The 17415-nt window shown below is 32.7% G+C and overlaps 2 protein-coding genes across 2 annotated transcripts; one reads left to right on the plus strand and one right to left on the minus strand.

Annotated features, from left to right (window-relative positions):
- Positions 1-3353: 3353 nt before the first annotated feature.
- LOC142548500 (rho GTPase-activating protein 5-like) lies at positions 3354-6377 on the plus strand. The gene is made up of 5 exons (XM_075656855.1): positions 3354-3988; positions 4699-4819; positions 4923-5042; positions 5333-5563; positions 5681-6377. The coding sequence occupies exons 1-5, from the start codon at positions 3597-3599 to the stop codon at positions 6218-6220; spliced, it is 1404 nt and encodes a 467-aa protein (XP_075512970.1). The 5' UTR covers positions 3354-3596; the 3' UTR covers positions 6221-6377.
- A 1367-nt stretch (positions 6378-7744) lies between these two features.
- On the minus strand, positions 7745-12959 carry LOC142548501 (F-box/kelch-repeat protein At1g57790-like). Its single transcript, XM_075656856.1, has 3 exons — positions 12792-12959; positions 10560-11654; positions 7745-8392 (listed from the first exon to the last, which is right to left on the minus strand). The coding sequence occupies exons 1-3, from the start codon at positions 12818-12820 to the stop codon at positions 8380-8382; spliced, it is 1137 nt and encodes a 378-aa protein (XP_075512971.1). The 5' UTR covers positions 12821-12959; the 3' UTR covers positions 7745-8379.
- Positions 12960-17415: the final 4456 nt, after the last annotated feature.

The raw sequence follows: 17415 nt of genomic DNA on the forward strand, positions 1-17415 counted from the left end.
TTTATTTAATTGACTCTTTCACTCATTTTCATGCATGTACACTTTCTCTTTCACTCACTTTTATATATACATATTTGACCACCTCATTTTTATCATCAAATTGTTGCACAACAGTAAATAATTGTTAAACATCTCAACTTCTTTTTCACCAAAAAAAAAAAAAAACATTTCCAGTGACATATGTTATAGTACCTATAGTTATTTGTATTCTGAAATTTACAAACACAATCATACTCACGTATTTTACCATCAAATTAATCTTTCTATGAGAATTGCTTGATGGACTTGTTTGAATATTCTGGTTCAATTCTTTGGTGGAATATTGATATGATAGATTTATGTTTCATTTTATGTTTTCTACATGTTTGATCGATTATGGTCACTTAGAAGTTGGAAGCAGTATGCATTTTGACTCTTATACCACAATTCGTTGATTTTTTTCAGCGACAATTTATTAAAAAAACTTTTTGTTAGTTGATGAAAATGAAAATTTAAAATTAGAATAGTAGTTTGATTTCTGAAGTTGAAAACTTACATACACATATGATATTAAAGTTGTGTGTTTTAAAAGTAGATATCTTCTGTTCGTATGATTTTTATCATTCGAACAATCTACTCTAGAAACGATGTCATCTTCATTAATTGAAATTTTACGCCGATGATTTATTATTGTATCTTTTTATGTAAAACTGCATAACACGAATTATCATAAATTTTATTTTATTCTTTTAATCTTTCTTTAAAAATTCCCGAATTATACACTCCACAATAATTACATAAAAAATGGAAAAAAACAATAATTAATTTATTTAATCAAATTGATTAAAATACTACTTCAACCAGTTTTTCATAAAAAACATTCAATTATAATTTGATAATTAACATTTCTACAAGAAATATCAACTAAATCAGATCGACCAAATTATTTTTCCCTCAACAAATTTGATGTTCAAACTAATTTATAATATTTTTATTTAACATAGAGTACGATCATTTAAAATTATCTTATATTACCATTTTTTGTCTCATAAACGTTGAACCACTGTTAAAAAATTAATAATTGATTCTTCATTTAATTATCTTACATATAAATTATGAAACACAAAAAGTGATAAAAAATTTTAAATTTTGAGTTAGCAAATAAATTATGAAACACAAAAAGTGATAAAAAAATTTTAAATTTTGAGTTAGCAAAAAATTTTTTATGTGAAAAATATTTTAGGTGCAACATATTTATTTTTTGTTTTCATTATGAAAACCAGATACGACATAGTTCAAAATGTATCAGCAAGTCACTGATTTTGATATAGGGGTGTTAACTTTTAATGTGACTCGAAAAAACCATAAATCCAAACTGAAAAAATTGAAAAGAAATTGAACCAAAATGAGATGCAAATCACCAAAATGAGATGCAAATCATTTTTTTATTCGCATATAAATATTAAAAATAAAGTTTATATTGTTCAAGTAGGGATATATTTATCAAAACTAAACCAATAAAATAATAAAATTTAATTAGATAATAAATAATTTCATTTTATTTTTGTAATATTATATATTTCATATGAAAATAATTAGCCTTTATATTTCTTTTTCATTTTTGATAATTATTAGTTTTTATATTTCTAAGTTTTACTATAACTAAAATATATATATATATACCGCAAAACGATGTAAAAACATAATTCCACTATCAGAGTAATAAAAAATATTATTTCTCAGCATATGCTTATTTCTTTAACTTTGAAAAAAAATTAAAACAGACATATATAAGTTTACTTATGCCTCAACTTTAATATTCATACTCACGTATTTTACTATCAAATTAATCTTTCTTACTTTTTTTTTTTGCAAAAAACAGGGTACAATGATTAATGGATTGATTTTCTCAAATTTCAATGAAAATATATTTTCGCAAGTTATTGGAAACCAATAAGTGGTATACAATATACAACCCTCTTATCACATGCATAGACTCCATATATTCAAATGTCAACCCCAAATTTGAGCTGAATTTACAAAAAAATACCATAGTTTCAGAGCTATCTCGGGTGCTAAAGATGCCACACCTAACATTTAAATTCAAGGGATTTGACGAACTCGTCAATATCATGAATGCAAAAGAAGTTCTGCGTAAATAAATAATTTTTTCAATTGAAAATAGAAGTCATATTTATATTTATAACACCAATGAAATGTGTACAGATGTGATCGGTATACCAAATAAAGTCATACCATTAAGCAATTTCGTCAGACTAGATAAAACAGAAGGTCAAATGAGACAAGTTATGCTTCTCAACATGAGGTAAATTTAAATAAAAAAATTCCACATATAAACATGCATATCTTAAAATTTGTAACATATAAAATATTTTGTTTAGAATGGAAACTATTTCTGTCACTACGTGGGACGACTTGGCAATACACGAAGGGCAATTGATGAAGCGCATTGAGTCTGAACATCCTATTGTTGAATTTTCTAATCTGACTATGCAACTCTTTCTCAGTATGTTATAAAACAAACCTTCTTTCTTCATTTTCTAAATGTATTTTTTATAGCAAAAATGACTAACATTCTAAATGTATTTTTTATAGCAAAAACTACTATGCACAACATTTACAAACTACGCCTACAACTGCAATGATTTTTAACCCACTATGTGATATCGCCAAAGAAATACAAACATGATACGTATTTCTGAATTTCTAACTCTTCGTATTTGTGAGTTATACATTTCATCGTATAAATTGTATGAACTTACTTATTTATTCACAAAAATTATTCTAGCATGACAACTTTCTTTTTAAATATATAAAATGATGTTAGAAACTAGATAAAAACAGTGGACATTTTGTTATTTATAATATATGAATGCTTAAAGACTATTATTTTTAGAATAACATATGAGATGAGTCATATCTTGCATGTATCTTTATTCGTGAGATGAGTCAATCATGCTCATATTTATAAAAAAAAAAAATTTGACATAAAAATAATAATTTTTGTTAGTGACTAAAATAGAAAATTCATTTCACAGAATTGACTAATGAGACGATTTCACATGACTTTTTGTAAATTTGAAAAATAGGATTGCCTGGTATAATATAAAATAACTAGGCGGCCATTAATTTAGCTTAGTGTTATAACAAGAAATTAAGAACATGACAAGAATATTTGCCAATATTGATTACCAATTATCTAGTAAGATTTACGGAAGATTTAAGTTTGAATAATCGTTATTTCATTCCTTTCGAATACCGAAAGCATGAGAAATATATAAATAAGTTTTTTTAAAAAAAACAAAGAATTGAAAGAAAAAAGGGAGATGATGATGATGTACAATCCTCACCTTCCACAAATCTTTTCTTGAATCGAACTCTACTCTAACCAAATTCTCAAGCATTGACACCCTACAGTATCTGTACACCAAGAAACCTCCCCATTTCCCGTCTTTCCTCCACCAACCGATCCCTCAGTAAAGACAAGACCAGACCAGAAACCCCCCTACACCTAACAAATCCATTCCATTTCAGCCCACAAAAATCCAATCTTAAAACACACCGTACACGCGGTTGCTATCGAAAAAGGTTAAAAAATGACAGTGACACTGCCTTCACACCCAACCTCCATTACATGTGTAGCACCTACAAACAATGATGCTTTACCCCAACAAACCTTTCTTAACCCTGTAGCTTTGTACAGGAGAAATAATTGTAATTATAGCTATATTACTGATACGCAAATAATCGGAGTAGAAGAAGAGAGGGGGGATCAGCTCTCTGTTCTGGCAGTTTTGGTGACTGTTTTCAGGAAATCTTTGGTGGGTTGTCGAAGCACAAGCTGTGAGCTTGAACAACAGCTAATGGAGATTGGGGTGCCTACCAATGTGAGACATGTTGCTCATGTTACTTTTGACAGGTTTGATGGGTTTCTAGGTCTCCCGGTCGAGTTTGAACCTGAAGTTCCGAGAAGGCCACCTAGTGCTAGGTCAGTCCTTTTCCTTTTTCTCTTTGCATAATGATATTCGATTTTCTTGAATTTCATGTTTTGGTTGTTTCATGCGTGCCATTTGTTTCTACAAGATGGTATTTTGTTAATTTTTAATTATGTTTTCCGATGTAAATCGTTGCATTTTTTTTTCTCTCTTTATGGGAAATTATATCGGTGAATTGGGTAAGCTTTAAATGCTCTATCTGCAACTTCTTTCCTTGTATTTGTTACAACTGGTTGTTGATAAATTTTTTACTTGCAGTTAATGTGCAAAGCATGGAATTATAGAATCTCTCAGTGTTTGGTCTGAAAGGTTCAGTAAGGGGTCATGGTATTACCAATTCCCAAAGTTACGACTTTGCGAATTGGCAAATCCTGCTGTAATTTAGATGAGCCATTCACATAACATTGTGACTATCTTTTCCAGTTAAAATGGAACATCGGATTGAGTAGTTGGAAATCAAACACTATTGCATCGTTACAAAGTTCTGTTTTTAATGCCTCCTTTATGAATTTCTTTGTTTTCCAAAGAAAATAGTAACAAGCTAAGGGAGACGGTGGACTATTTTCTCCCCTCGTCCCTGAATGTATTCTGATAGTATATTGTACGAGTGATGGGATTTATTAATTATACCAACAAGACAAAAGAAGAGAGTACCTGTGATTATTATATCGGATCGACTTTAGTTTGATATCACTTTGTACAGTACAAGAGTTTTTGGAGTTTCGACGGAGTCAATGCAGCTGTCTTTTGACACCAGAGGTAATTGTGTTCCAACTATACTTTTGATGATGCAAAGACGCTTGTACTCGCAAGGTGGCTTGCAGGTATTTCGTTTCCCTCTGTATATTGGTACACATGGAAAATTGGAGAAAGTGTTATATTGTTTGTTTTGAGATACATCTGTTTGTTCTCCACCAATTTTCGCAGTCGGAAGGAATCTTCAGGATTAATGCGGAGAATGGCCAGGAAGAGTATGTCCGGGAACAATTAAATAATGGGATGATCCCAGAAAACATTGATGTGCATTGTTTAGGAGGCCTGATTAAGGTGCCAATCCTTCATTTTGTTTGCTTTTACGTTCTGTTTTATAAAATTTTAAACGGGATCGAGCTGAATCTAATCCCCGATTTTAAATACCAATACATCTGGGAATCGTGCTTTTCTTTCTTTCTTTCTTTGCCTCTTTCTTTTTGTTTCCTTGTGTGTTAAAGGCACAGGAACCAATCCCTCCGTGTCTCTTTATTTGTGTGTCTTAAATCTGTCCGTTATGTATTTATGAAAATATTGAGTTTGTAGTTTATCAGATTTCGTTAGTTCTTAGCGGTGCTGCTATTTAGGCTTGGTTTAGAGAACTCCCTAGAGCAATATTGGACTCCCTTTCCCCAGAACAGGTGATACTGGCTCAATCAGAAGATGAGTGCACTCATCTTGTTAGTCTCCTTCCTCCAACGGAAGAAGCACTACTGGACTGGGCAATTAACCTGATGGCTGATGTTGCTCAGCTCGAATATCTCAACAAAATGAATGCACGGAACATTGCCATGGTTTTCGCACCCAATATGACTCACGTAAGCAAGAAAAAATTGATAGATGGGCTATTTATGGTGTTTCTTATTTGTCCCTCTTAACTGGTGCGATCTATTTAGTACCGGGATCAAAACCTCACAATTATATGTTACCTACAGATGTCTGATCCTTTGACAGCATTGATGTATGTGGTCCAAGTCATGAATTTTCTCAAAACTCTCGTCATGAAAACATTGAGAGCAAGAGAAGATTCGGTACCAGATGCTGATCGTGCACTGAATTTGAAGCCTCCAGATGAAGATGCCCATCAGGGCTCGTTGGGACGTGTAATTCTTGAAGTCAACAAAGTGAGTGACCAGGATGAACAACTTCGTGTTGGCGAAGAACCGTTGTCAGAAAAAAACTGCTATGCTAATTCTACGTCCCCAACCAAGCCAGAAACCAGCAATTCAGCCAATTGTTTCCTTGGTTCTGTTGAGAGCATGCTAACTGATGCGTCTGATAATCTTTCTGCAAATAGACTTGACTGTGAAAAAGATGCTTTTGGTAATGGAAGAAGACAACAAAAGAGTCGGAGGACCGAAAGAAAATCCAATAATGTGAAGAAAGAGTCCAGAAAACCTGCTGCAAAAAGCAAGGAATTGAGCATTACTAGCCGCTTAAATTCACGAGCCGAAAGGGTGGAATCCTGGAGGTGAAATTCTTGGAATCATAGGCAGAGAAAAAGAGATAATCTCGTGCTTTGTATTTAATTTGTATTTGGATGAATGCATTGTTCAGCTTTGTATTTAACTTCCGACACATTCTTGCCTGTATTAAAAATTTTAAAATGTTCAAAAATTCAAGTTGGATCAACTCGACTCAGGCAACGATTTCAGTAGAGCACGATGAGGATCAAGCTAAACTCAGGATCTTACAATTTTGGTTGGGAGTTGAAAAGCAAGTGGAGATCCTTTATGTTGGATGCACAGAGTGACGTGTGATTTGAAGAATATTCCATAACCACCCCCCCACGAAACAGAACATAAAATCAACACAAACCGTAACTCGAATACTGAAAGTCGACCATCCAAAACTATGAGCTGCGCATATTTTCTTGTGAAAGATCACAAACTTTAATACAACCAGTCCATTCGGGCTGAGATATGGACCAACTTTGGCGACGTTCTTGGCATGTGGATTTTACTTATTTTTTGAGCTTTTCCAATCACATTTGGGTATTTGAGTATGTCTTTTTTTTTTTTAAACGAAATTAATTCATTAAAAACAGTGGGTAAAAAGTTCAAGTACTAGAAAGACACTCATCGACATGATGAATGCGAAATAAAAAAAAATAGCCCAAGCAATTACTCTACACAATGAAACACATCTACCGACGTAGGAATACAACGCAAAACAATAATTTTAATCCTATGCACTAAAGCCTCCACCTTCGGCTTTTCATCATCAAAAATCATCCTGTTGCGGGAAGTCCAAATGCAATAAACTGTAGCCGCTAGCGATGATAAACACATCCGAGATATAGTTGAGTTCCCACGGTAACAAGTTCTGAAAGCTTTTAGGACAGTTGCTCGTGAGTGCATCATCTTCATCATACCCAACCAATTTCGTATTTCACCCCACACTGCACTTGAAAACTTGCATAAGAAGAAAAGATGATTGATTGATTCAGCTTCTTCGTTGCATAGGCCGCATGACTTATCCACAACAAATGGCAATCGATCTCTTGTCAGTAGCTTCGTATGAGCCATCATCCATAGTGTGAATCTATGCTTCGGCAAAATGAAAGCTCGATTGAGTAGTGGAGTATTTATTGAATGTAACCTTTTTTGGACAGATAAAGACATGTTAGGATCATAATCTTCCTCTGGCAAAGCAGAACTTGGTTTCTATTTTACACTTCATCGAGATAAATAACCATATATCTTTTATGTATAATCCATATATTATATATAATATAACAGGCACTAGAATAACTCCCACAAACACCCATTAATTTCAGAAAATGAGATTTTCTCAAAGGATAAAAACGTTTATTTCCTATCTGTTAGTCCTCAAAATGTGGGGAAATAGTTGGAATATAACTTGTTAATTTATTAAAATAAAAGAAATCGATGATTCTTATTGAGAGTACAACAATTTGAAAGAAATTGGCGATTTGTATTGAAAGAACTCAAGAAGAACAACAATTTTTTCAAACAAGATCAGATGTGGGATGAGGAATATGGTTAGATCAAAAACCAAAATTTAAATTTCGGCTTTCATACCCAAAATTGAATTGAGCAATATCCTTAAAAATAGAATTTCTTAAACAAAGAAATTGTAAACCTGCAAATAGAATCGGAAAGACCTCCTGTAAATATTAGAAGGACTAGTTAGATTTAATTCTGTAGTGATATTCTTGCATCTGATTCTGAAATAGTGTTGAACTCCGAGTTATCTTCAGTGGCCTACAACTCTTCGACATGTTCTAAATACGCGATCTTGAATTCAAGAAATTATGCAGTCTCACCCAGAATTTATCATCTCCTCCCACATCTTGATCACGGGTGTTGCTTTATGTGGTGATGGCATCTCAGCAGGGTCGGTTGATGCGATCATCTTTAGTTGTTCTTCCTCCTCAAGTGGCGGGTGATTTAGCCAAATAGCGGGAGACTTGAACTCGAAGAAATCATCAACTTCATCCAACTTTTTCATGATCTCCTCCGACACCTTATGCAGAGTTTCTGGTGTTGCCGCTGAAGTTTGCCAAGGTGATGGTGGGATCAATGTTTGAAAGTCTCGGTGATACCATGCAGGAAGCATAACACATTCTTCACACCAATCATGATCACCAAAATATGCATCCATCCTCAAATTAACTCTTTCTCCTGCAAATATTTGACGGGTTTTCACAGAAGACACTAAGTTTTGGAGGAATGGTGAAAATATTTGATGGATTTTCATAGAAGAACAAGGTCTTGGCTCTCAAAAACTCTGATTTTTATGGGGTTTTACGGCCTTTTGCGTGCGTATTTATTAGGAATAGGAAGGGCTCTGGTTTGAGTTTGGACGCTTAAAACTAAAACTTTCCTTGTGTGCAACCACACTTTCTCCTTTGTAGGCACTCTTTTTTATTTATGGAATCCCAAAAACGAAATATTTCCGTCGAGCTGTGAGAATTATTTCCTTCCTTATTTATGTGGATAAATCAATTTTTTTTTATAGGAATAAAAGTAGTTGTTTCCCAGTTATAACTTACAAGGTATTTTTTTCACTAAAAAAATTATATTACCCTGGCTTAATTTTTTAAATCCTTATTTTAATATCTTCAAAGATGGAATTATATCTAAAGTATATCCTCGTATAATAATATCGTGTCAATTGAGTTTATAAATACACTATTTTTTTACAGTGTTAAAAAAAATATCACATGACTATATAAAAATATATGATATAATTTATCAAAGGACTAGCAGATTTTCCTTACTACCCCCTTCGTTTTTTCTTGGTCGAGTTGGTGTTTGCATCCAAATAATAATGACAAAAACTTGTGTGAGACGTTCTCACGAGTCATATTTTGTAAGACGAATATCTTATTTGAGTCATCCATGAAAAAATATTACTTTTTATGGTAAGAATATTACTTTTTATTGTGAATATCGATAAGGTTGATCCGTCTCACAGATAAATATTCGTGAGACTGTCTCACAAAAGACATACTCAATAATAATTACTAAGGGATTAAGTTGACCAAAAGTTAGCTAATTAGGCATAGTTTGGTACACATGATATGATAAACATGTGATATATAATATAATGATAAGTTAATTATAAATAAGATGTATGATATTATATTTAATGTTTGGTATGATTTTAATAAGAATGATTAAATTTATATATTAGATTGTAATGACAAAATTAACCTTATCATAATAAATTTCATAATTTCAAAGTTGTTGCTTGAGTTCATATTTCTTATCTGTTCATGCGCCGACAGTGCTTGCATGATTTATTTATTTTACCTAATTTTATGTATTATATAATATGATAATTGAGCCCTTAATTTTGTGAGTCGAGTCAAATATAAATTTTTAAGGTTAATCGAGTGATACTAATAATTTTATCCAGATTTGTACAAATCATTTATATAATTATCATATTATATAATATATAAAAATAAATAAAAAATATTTATTTGATTTTAATTTCTACCTACAAGTGAAATGAGAGAACAATATAGTTTAAAATTTTTATATATTGAGGGCAATTAAGTCATTTGTGGTGTTTTTATCATTAGATTAAAGTTATCACATCTCATAAAAGAGATATTTAATCCTTATATCAAATTATTTATCACGGACCCATGATATTATCATGATCTTTCTAAAAAGGTACCAAACGTTGGATAAGAAAGATTATTTATCAATCCCTCTATTATCTCATGTACCAAACTATACCTTAAACTCTAATGATTTAATGATTAAGATATGTATATGAATTAGATTGTTGAAATTGCATCATGTTTGATAAATTGATTATAAATAATACAACATTTATATTTGTAAGTAAAAATTGTCTCCTTAACCAAAAAGTGTGGATAAATAAGAATTGGAATATTCAATATCAAATATATAAAATCATTGTAAGATATTGGTTTTCTACAAAACTAAGTCTATATGGTTTCTATTTTTAAGTTTTCACATTCCTTGTAGAATGAGCACTAAAAAGCTTATGTGCAAATCACGTGCATCGTATGTGCATTTTTGTAGTAAAACTTAAAAATATAAATCATATATGGAGAAAGTATCTCCGTAAACAAATGAATTTGGATGTTTAGACCATACAGATGCTTAGATCTTGAACTGAAAGCAATATTTTTTAAAGTGTTAATCAAGAAAGTCAAGCTTCGCCTAAGCATCAGTTTCAGATGTGATATAGAAACAACCCATCACCACATTGTTTAATAACTTCTTGTTTTAAAACTAAGCAGAAAAGATGAAAAAGGGTGACATTGTAGTTCAAGTACAAACAGCAAAGCATGAAGATGTGATTTACCGTTCATACAAGAATGATAGGTCTTCGGGGGCTTCGATCCAAATGTGGTCAAAGGTGTCGTTTTCCTCCCAATCGTTAAGCTTCTTTCGGGGGAAGAATCTCTCTTTATCCAGAGAATATTGAACGCAACGCTTGCCATAGTAGAGAACCTTGGGGAAATAAACACTATTTCTCATCTTTCCAAGAAGATCCGTCACAGCATGGCATGAATAGAAACTCACAAAGAGCGTCAAGTTTCCTAAAGTTTCAATTCTTATCCATGCCATTTTTGTCTCGTCTAACTTGAATACGAGCGGGTCATCATGAGAGCTACTGTTTACAAGGTAGACAATTCCACCATGCTCTGCCATGAACTTTCTGTTATACCAAGACTTTGAATATGAATTCAGGGGCCTCTGAGGTAGGGGCACATGATGAACAGTCCAAGAATTTTTGCTGTGACTATAAAGCCCCAAAAAGCTGGTATAGCTAAAACAACAGAAATGGCCCTTGGAGAATACAATCTTATCAAACAGACTGCAATCAAATGTTGGGTGGCTTTCGTAATTAGTGGTCGTCCATTCTTTATCACCAGGACGACATGTCCTAATTTCAACGATAGAGCCAACAACTCGCCTAACTGTGAAAAGAACACAGCTAGGAGATGTTGGCGCGGCCGAAAAAGCAATCATTTGAAGTGCTAACCGTTGCAGAACAGGCAATTTTATCACCTCTCGGGTATAAGGGCAAAAGAAGAATATGTTTTGAGGTTTAGGGTTCATCATCAGCAACCAACCATCCTTGGCATAGCAAAGTCTAGAGTCTTGCAACTCCGGAAACTTGAGCCAATATTTCTTGCGCTCTGAGGGGTCATAGAATTCACAAAGATCCCCATGTTTAGGCATATACATTAACCAGGGAGGTTTATTGGCTTGCCGGACAGAGAATGCAACAGCTAACCAGCACTTGCAAACGGCAGATGCACGGATATTGTCTTTTAAGTTTAATTTGGAAATAAACTGTTCCAAAAGCTCAATTGGAAGCGCCGACCATGTCTGTTCCTCATCTGAATCCACACTTGAATCTCCTCTCTCTTTTTTTATCGTATCAGCTAACCTACAAGAACAAAAACCGAGGAAAAAACAGCAATATCAATCGAGAAGTGCTATTACCCTAGTTGCACTTCTTCACTGTTGGTTAAGAATGCTGCTTGAAAAATAAAGTAGAACAAATATCATATGCAGAAACTGTAATGCACGATTGGTAAATCAGTAAAGAAATTCACAGGTGCTTAAATGCAGCAGGAAAAATTTCAAAAGTATAGCCATTCAAGACGTTTATTTAATGTAACGATTCAGCATGAGCAAAGATCGTTATTTAATTATTGGTTTCAGAATACATTGATCATAATTACCTACAAGAAAAATATCGAACACTCAATTATTAGTGATGAATCCGGAACCACCAAAAACTACGGCATAATTGAAACATGCCACGCCTTTTGCAACACGTGTAAGGGGCACGGCCGTTGTTTGCCCTATGGAAACAGGCGACGCCTCTTGCAACACATGTCAGACGTAAGAACATTGTTTAAATCCTTGAATCCAGTACATTTTGGGTCTCCACAAGAGGTTAGATTGTTTCTGAACAACCAAATCTTTCCAACCGTTGTCAAATGCCTAGTTTTCTAACCAATCTGTACAACCGAATCTTGCCGACCGTTATCAAACAATTGTTTCAATCTACAGCTCCATCAGATGAAATCTTTCATAAAAAAATAGTGTCATTACAAATTATGAAATCATCCTTGGCTCCCATTTTTTTCACAGATTAAATACTTGATTTCCCAACTTGGTTTCTGCTAGTCCCAATAATGTTGATGTCAAAAAAGTTTGAAGGCAAAATTCTGATAAATTTTAAGCCTACCCAGATTTGATAAACCAGAAAGTAAACAAATAAGCAAATAAACAGATTCAATAAGAACCAGTCATACTTTATCGGATGGATCCCTTGGTCATTCGCTGGTCATTTTTCTTCGCACACTTAAAACTGAATGAATGCCACAAATTTCAATTTCTTTGGCTAATTCAACGTAAAAGAGTTAACCTTTACTCGTCTACAAAATCAAATCTCAATCTATGTAAATCAAGAACATAAAACATAACGTAAAACCCACAACTCCTGAAACGAAATCCCAAAAAATCGTAACATATAAATTGCTAAATGTAGTATACACAGGCAACAGAAACTCACAACTTCACCCTTTTTCTCCCCCTGGCCATAATTGGGAAAACCCAGATGGGATTACAATAAAATTTTCCTCTTGTAAAAGTGCGGATTCCGAAATGAAGAGGCGAAGGGAATTAGAAGAAAGAACTGCTGTTCAGGTGACCTGTTTGCCTAATACCTCGGATTTCGAGGTGTGCGCCATACCTAGAGTTTATGGTCATTTGACCAGAGTAAATCCAACAGATAAGTGCCACGTACACATCATGGGGGTAGAATAGTGATTTTCACAATTTTATTAATATTAACAAAATTTATATATTAATTTTGTTACGATAAGATTTTAAACTATAAATATAGATTTTCATATCTGAATTTTATTTATTTAAAGATTTGTATATTGTAATTATATTATATAAATATGGGTTCTCAAATGGGAGTGAAAGACAAACATTTGTGTGAGACGGTCTCATGAGTTGTATTTTGTGAGACATATATCTAATTTGGGTCATCCATGAAAAATTAGTACTTTTTATGTTAAGAGTATTACTTTTTATTGTGAATATCGGTAGGGTTGACCGATCTCACAGATAAAGATTCGTGAAACCGTCTCACAAGAGACCTACTCGCAGGGACGGAGCCACCCCAAAGGCTGGGGTGGGCTCCAGTCCTATATCAAAAAAAAAATATTATTAGTAATTATAGTATATGTGTAATTTTAGCCTACATTTAAGTTTTATCCAGTCCATAAAATAATTATATTTACTAACTTGGCCCACTAAAATTATTTTCAACCCATTTAATCATAAGAGAAATTACCTATATAAACAACTGTATTTTTGTAAGCAAGGGTCTCGAGTTGAAAAAAGTTGTGAGGGCGAGGATTTGAAAGGAATTTCTGGTAAGAGATTTGAAAAAGTTTGTGCGGGAGAGGGTCTCGATTGAATTTTCACGAGATGAATGATTGTTTTTTTCTACTTATTTAGATTATTCCTATTTATTATGCAGAAAGATTCAAACTATGGCTTGGTTGATTTTGTAGTTATTTTTCAGCTTATGTATTGATGAAGTCATAGAAGATTAGATCTTTGGTATGTATAGAGTTTGAGATTAACTTCCGTATGATGTATATTTTTAGTGGATTTTCTGTTTTTCCGCCCCAACGCGAGTTTCGAGCAGAAAATTTCACCGGGGGCACTATGACGGGGAAAATCTTCCGCCCTAGCATGCCTGCCTCGCGGCTCCGGTGCATTTTTCTTAAAGATTTGATTTGTCTTGTTTTAACGCTTCATGTTTTTACGGCAACAACTGAACGATCATTCTCAGCTATGAAATTTCTTAATACCTCACTCTAGAATAAGATGAAAGAAGAGTTATTGACAGATTATATGATTATCTACATTAAAAGAAAGTTTAGAGCAAGGATAGATACTGATTCGATAATCGATGAGTTTTATTCGATTAAAAATTGCAGAGCAGTAGCTTATATCTAATTAATGTCACTATTGTTTATCGAGTCATTCAGCCCTAGGTCAAAAATTTTTCTGGCTACGTCTCTGCCTACTCGGAATGAAATAGATCGGTATTAATATTTTTGAAAAATATTGATCTACGAACTAATATAATCATATTGATATAAGATCAACTATTTGTGGATTACCTAAGGAATATGGGTCTATGGTCAATATATGTCAATGTTATTCTTTGTTGATATTTCATACAAATGTCATTTTAGTGTTATGGAAGAATCATGAATTGATATTTCTGAAGATGTTAAAATAAAATAATATTTTTCAAAAAGTGGATTATTAAATGAAGTTATTATAAATTGAAAACGTATGATAATTTTTGTAAGGTATGCAATTTATTGCTTTTAATTAGTTGGTTTATGGCCGAATTAATTTATATTCAATTGATCGCCTTGAATGCATGCATGGATTCACGTGATTGAAAAACATGTTAATTAGTGAATATCAAATAGTACACATATATGTCAAATTTTATTTGGTTGGAATGTTGATAAAAATTAATTCGCTTCTGCTAAGGTCCATAGATAGACTGGTTTCCATAAAGTAGAGATCCAGAAACAGGTTCACAAATACGTACTCAGCTGATAACTGAGCGTCATTCCTCGCTAGGACTGATTGCATGTCCGGTACTCGCTAGCGGTACTCCAGTTAATTCGAAGTACTGTATCCCAATGGTGTAACGGGATCTACTCCACGAGGAGCGGTACGGTAATTTATATTGTGGACTCCATTTTATCTATAATCTCTCATCAGATTTTGAATTCCGATCCAATATCTTTAGATATTTTCTTTAGCTTATGGAAAATTGTTTATGAAATAGACTTATTCTGAAGTACAACTAAAGAAAATTGTGACTGACTAGAATCTCTCCATTTATATATACAATTACTATCGATATCCATTGTATTAGGCCCTTTGTTTTTACTAGCCAAATATCATAGAATGTCTATTATGATACGACTTTTCAATATATTTTTAGTTCAATGATCCAAGTCATAATCTAATTTTCTTGTTTCTTACATAAACTTTGATTACTTTTGCGCCTTTTGTGTTAGTAATAGTTTCTCAAAAATCTATCACCATTTTGTATTTATATGTTTAATAGAGGTGTGTTTGTGCTTTGGAAGAACAACAAAATCATATTGAAGATTCAAGATATTGAAAGCCACTATCTGAGGTAAGAAAAGTCTGTCATATATTTCATAGAGATACGTTAGTGCATGAGTATTTCTTACGTATGCCGTGTGGGTGAGTTCGTGTATGCAGTCCATGTGTCAGCTATTCTACGTATGTTGCGTGTATGTTACTGTGTGCGTGTGCGTGTGCTGTGCGTAAGGGATTGTGCAGGGGCCAGCGTGTTGGGAGAGGGAGATTTTTAATGTAGTATGGCAAAGTTACGAGTGTTTATCGGTTTTGGATGTCTGTGTTTGGGTCGAGGTGTCTCTACCAATTTGATTGTTTATGGGTGTTGGATGTTGGTTTTCGGGTTTGGATGTCTCTGTCAATTTTGATTGACTAACAACTTTAGATGTCGATCTTCGGGTCGGGGTATCTCTACCAACCTGAACACATGGATAGTTTGGCTAAAGGATTATAACTATTGACTACATTGAATTTTTGAGTCACTTACGCTTCACATAGTTAAAGGAAACTTTTATGCAAAAAATTTTGAAGGAAAAGTTGATTGTTTATGTTGATGGGTATGAGTTTATACTCGAGGTTAAGATGAGATATTTTACAGAGTTTTTATTTTAATGTTTACGGAGAAAAATTTTTTTATCGATGGTTTATTTTTATACCAGAAAGTGTTTAATGAAAAGATTTAATGCATTACTCTTTTTATTATATGATATTTGTTATTTACGAAACAATGTGTCGAGATCTTAGGCTCACTAATTTTCATCAATACAGATGAAGAAGATTGAAGTGATGTTGACCAACAAGTTTATATATAAATGGATTCTTTTAGGTTGTATTTGGATTAATGGACTGTGAATTTAAGTTCATCCGATATCGAAAAGATTTAAAATACTGATATATGACAACTCCGGACAAGGAGAAATTTGGTATCAGTTTGTTGACCCGATTATGATATAATATTTGTGGAAACATAATCATTTCGAAAAATTGAAAAATTAATACAAGTGGACGAAATTACGGTGGGTTGGATGTGCGTTACCAAAGCTAATAAAAATTAAAGCAGGCAACTCACTTCACTTGTCATACCAGAACCGCATCATATAATATAAAACTATTTATTGTATTAAGAATAAGATTTTTTTTTTTAAAAAAAAACTCTTCCTTATATTTAGATGGACAAATCGAATGCATTTAATAACCATACTCGATCATTTATCTAAATTGAATTAAATTAAATCATTATAAAATTGGTAAAAATTTGTGTGAGACGGTCTCACGGGTCGTATTTTGTTATACAAATATCTTATTTGGGTCATCCATGAAAATTATTACTTTTTATTGTGAATATCGGTAGGGTTGACCGGCTTCACAGATAAAGATTCGTGAGACCGTCTCACAAAAGACCTACTTTATAAAATTTGATCCAACCAATTTGTGGATGATCGTAAATTAGAATTAAAAGCTAGCTCGATTATTAGGTTACATTATGAATTATTGAGACATTATTTTAGATTAAAAGAGTCGAGGGTTACATCCCATTATTAACGTCGAAAAACTGAAGGTATCGAAGCTTTATATATAAATAAGTTAATTATTAAAGTTAAAACATCGAAAAATTGTAAGAGTGTGTGCGCGTGTTCTAACGATTTTACAAAGAATTTGATGAGATGGTACGAGGAATTATTTGTTCGGAATTTAAGTGAACATATGTTAAAAATTTCTAACATCAAGCACTATTTATTTTTTACATAAAAAATTATACGTAAATTTAACTGATAAGTAATATTGTCTTGTCCTTAGTTATTATGATATTTCAAATTATTTTTCCCTCTATTATCAAGGTCAATATTATTAATATTTATTTAATGAAGAATAGATTTTCATATCTTTTTCTTAATAAACACTAGTAAAGATGCACATGTGTTGAATGTGTATTTCTTATTTTTAATTTGATCAAATAATACTAAACAATTAACACGAAA

The sequence above is a fragment of the Primulina tabacum genome, chromosome 6, assembly GCF_025594145.1.
Source record: "Primulina tabacum isolate GXHZ01 chromosome 6, ASM2559414v2, whole genome shotgun sequence".
Lineage (NCBI taxonomy): Eukaryota > Viridiplantae > Streptophyta > Magnoliopsida > Lamiales > Gesneriaceae > Primulina > Primulina tabacum.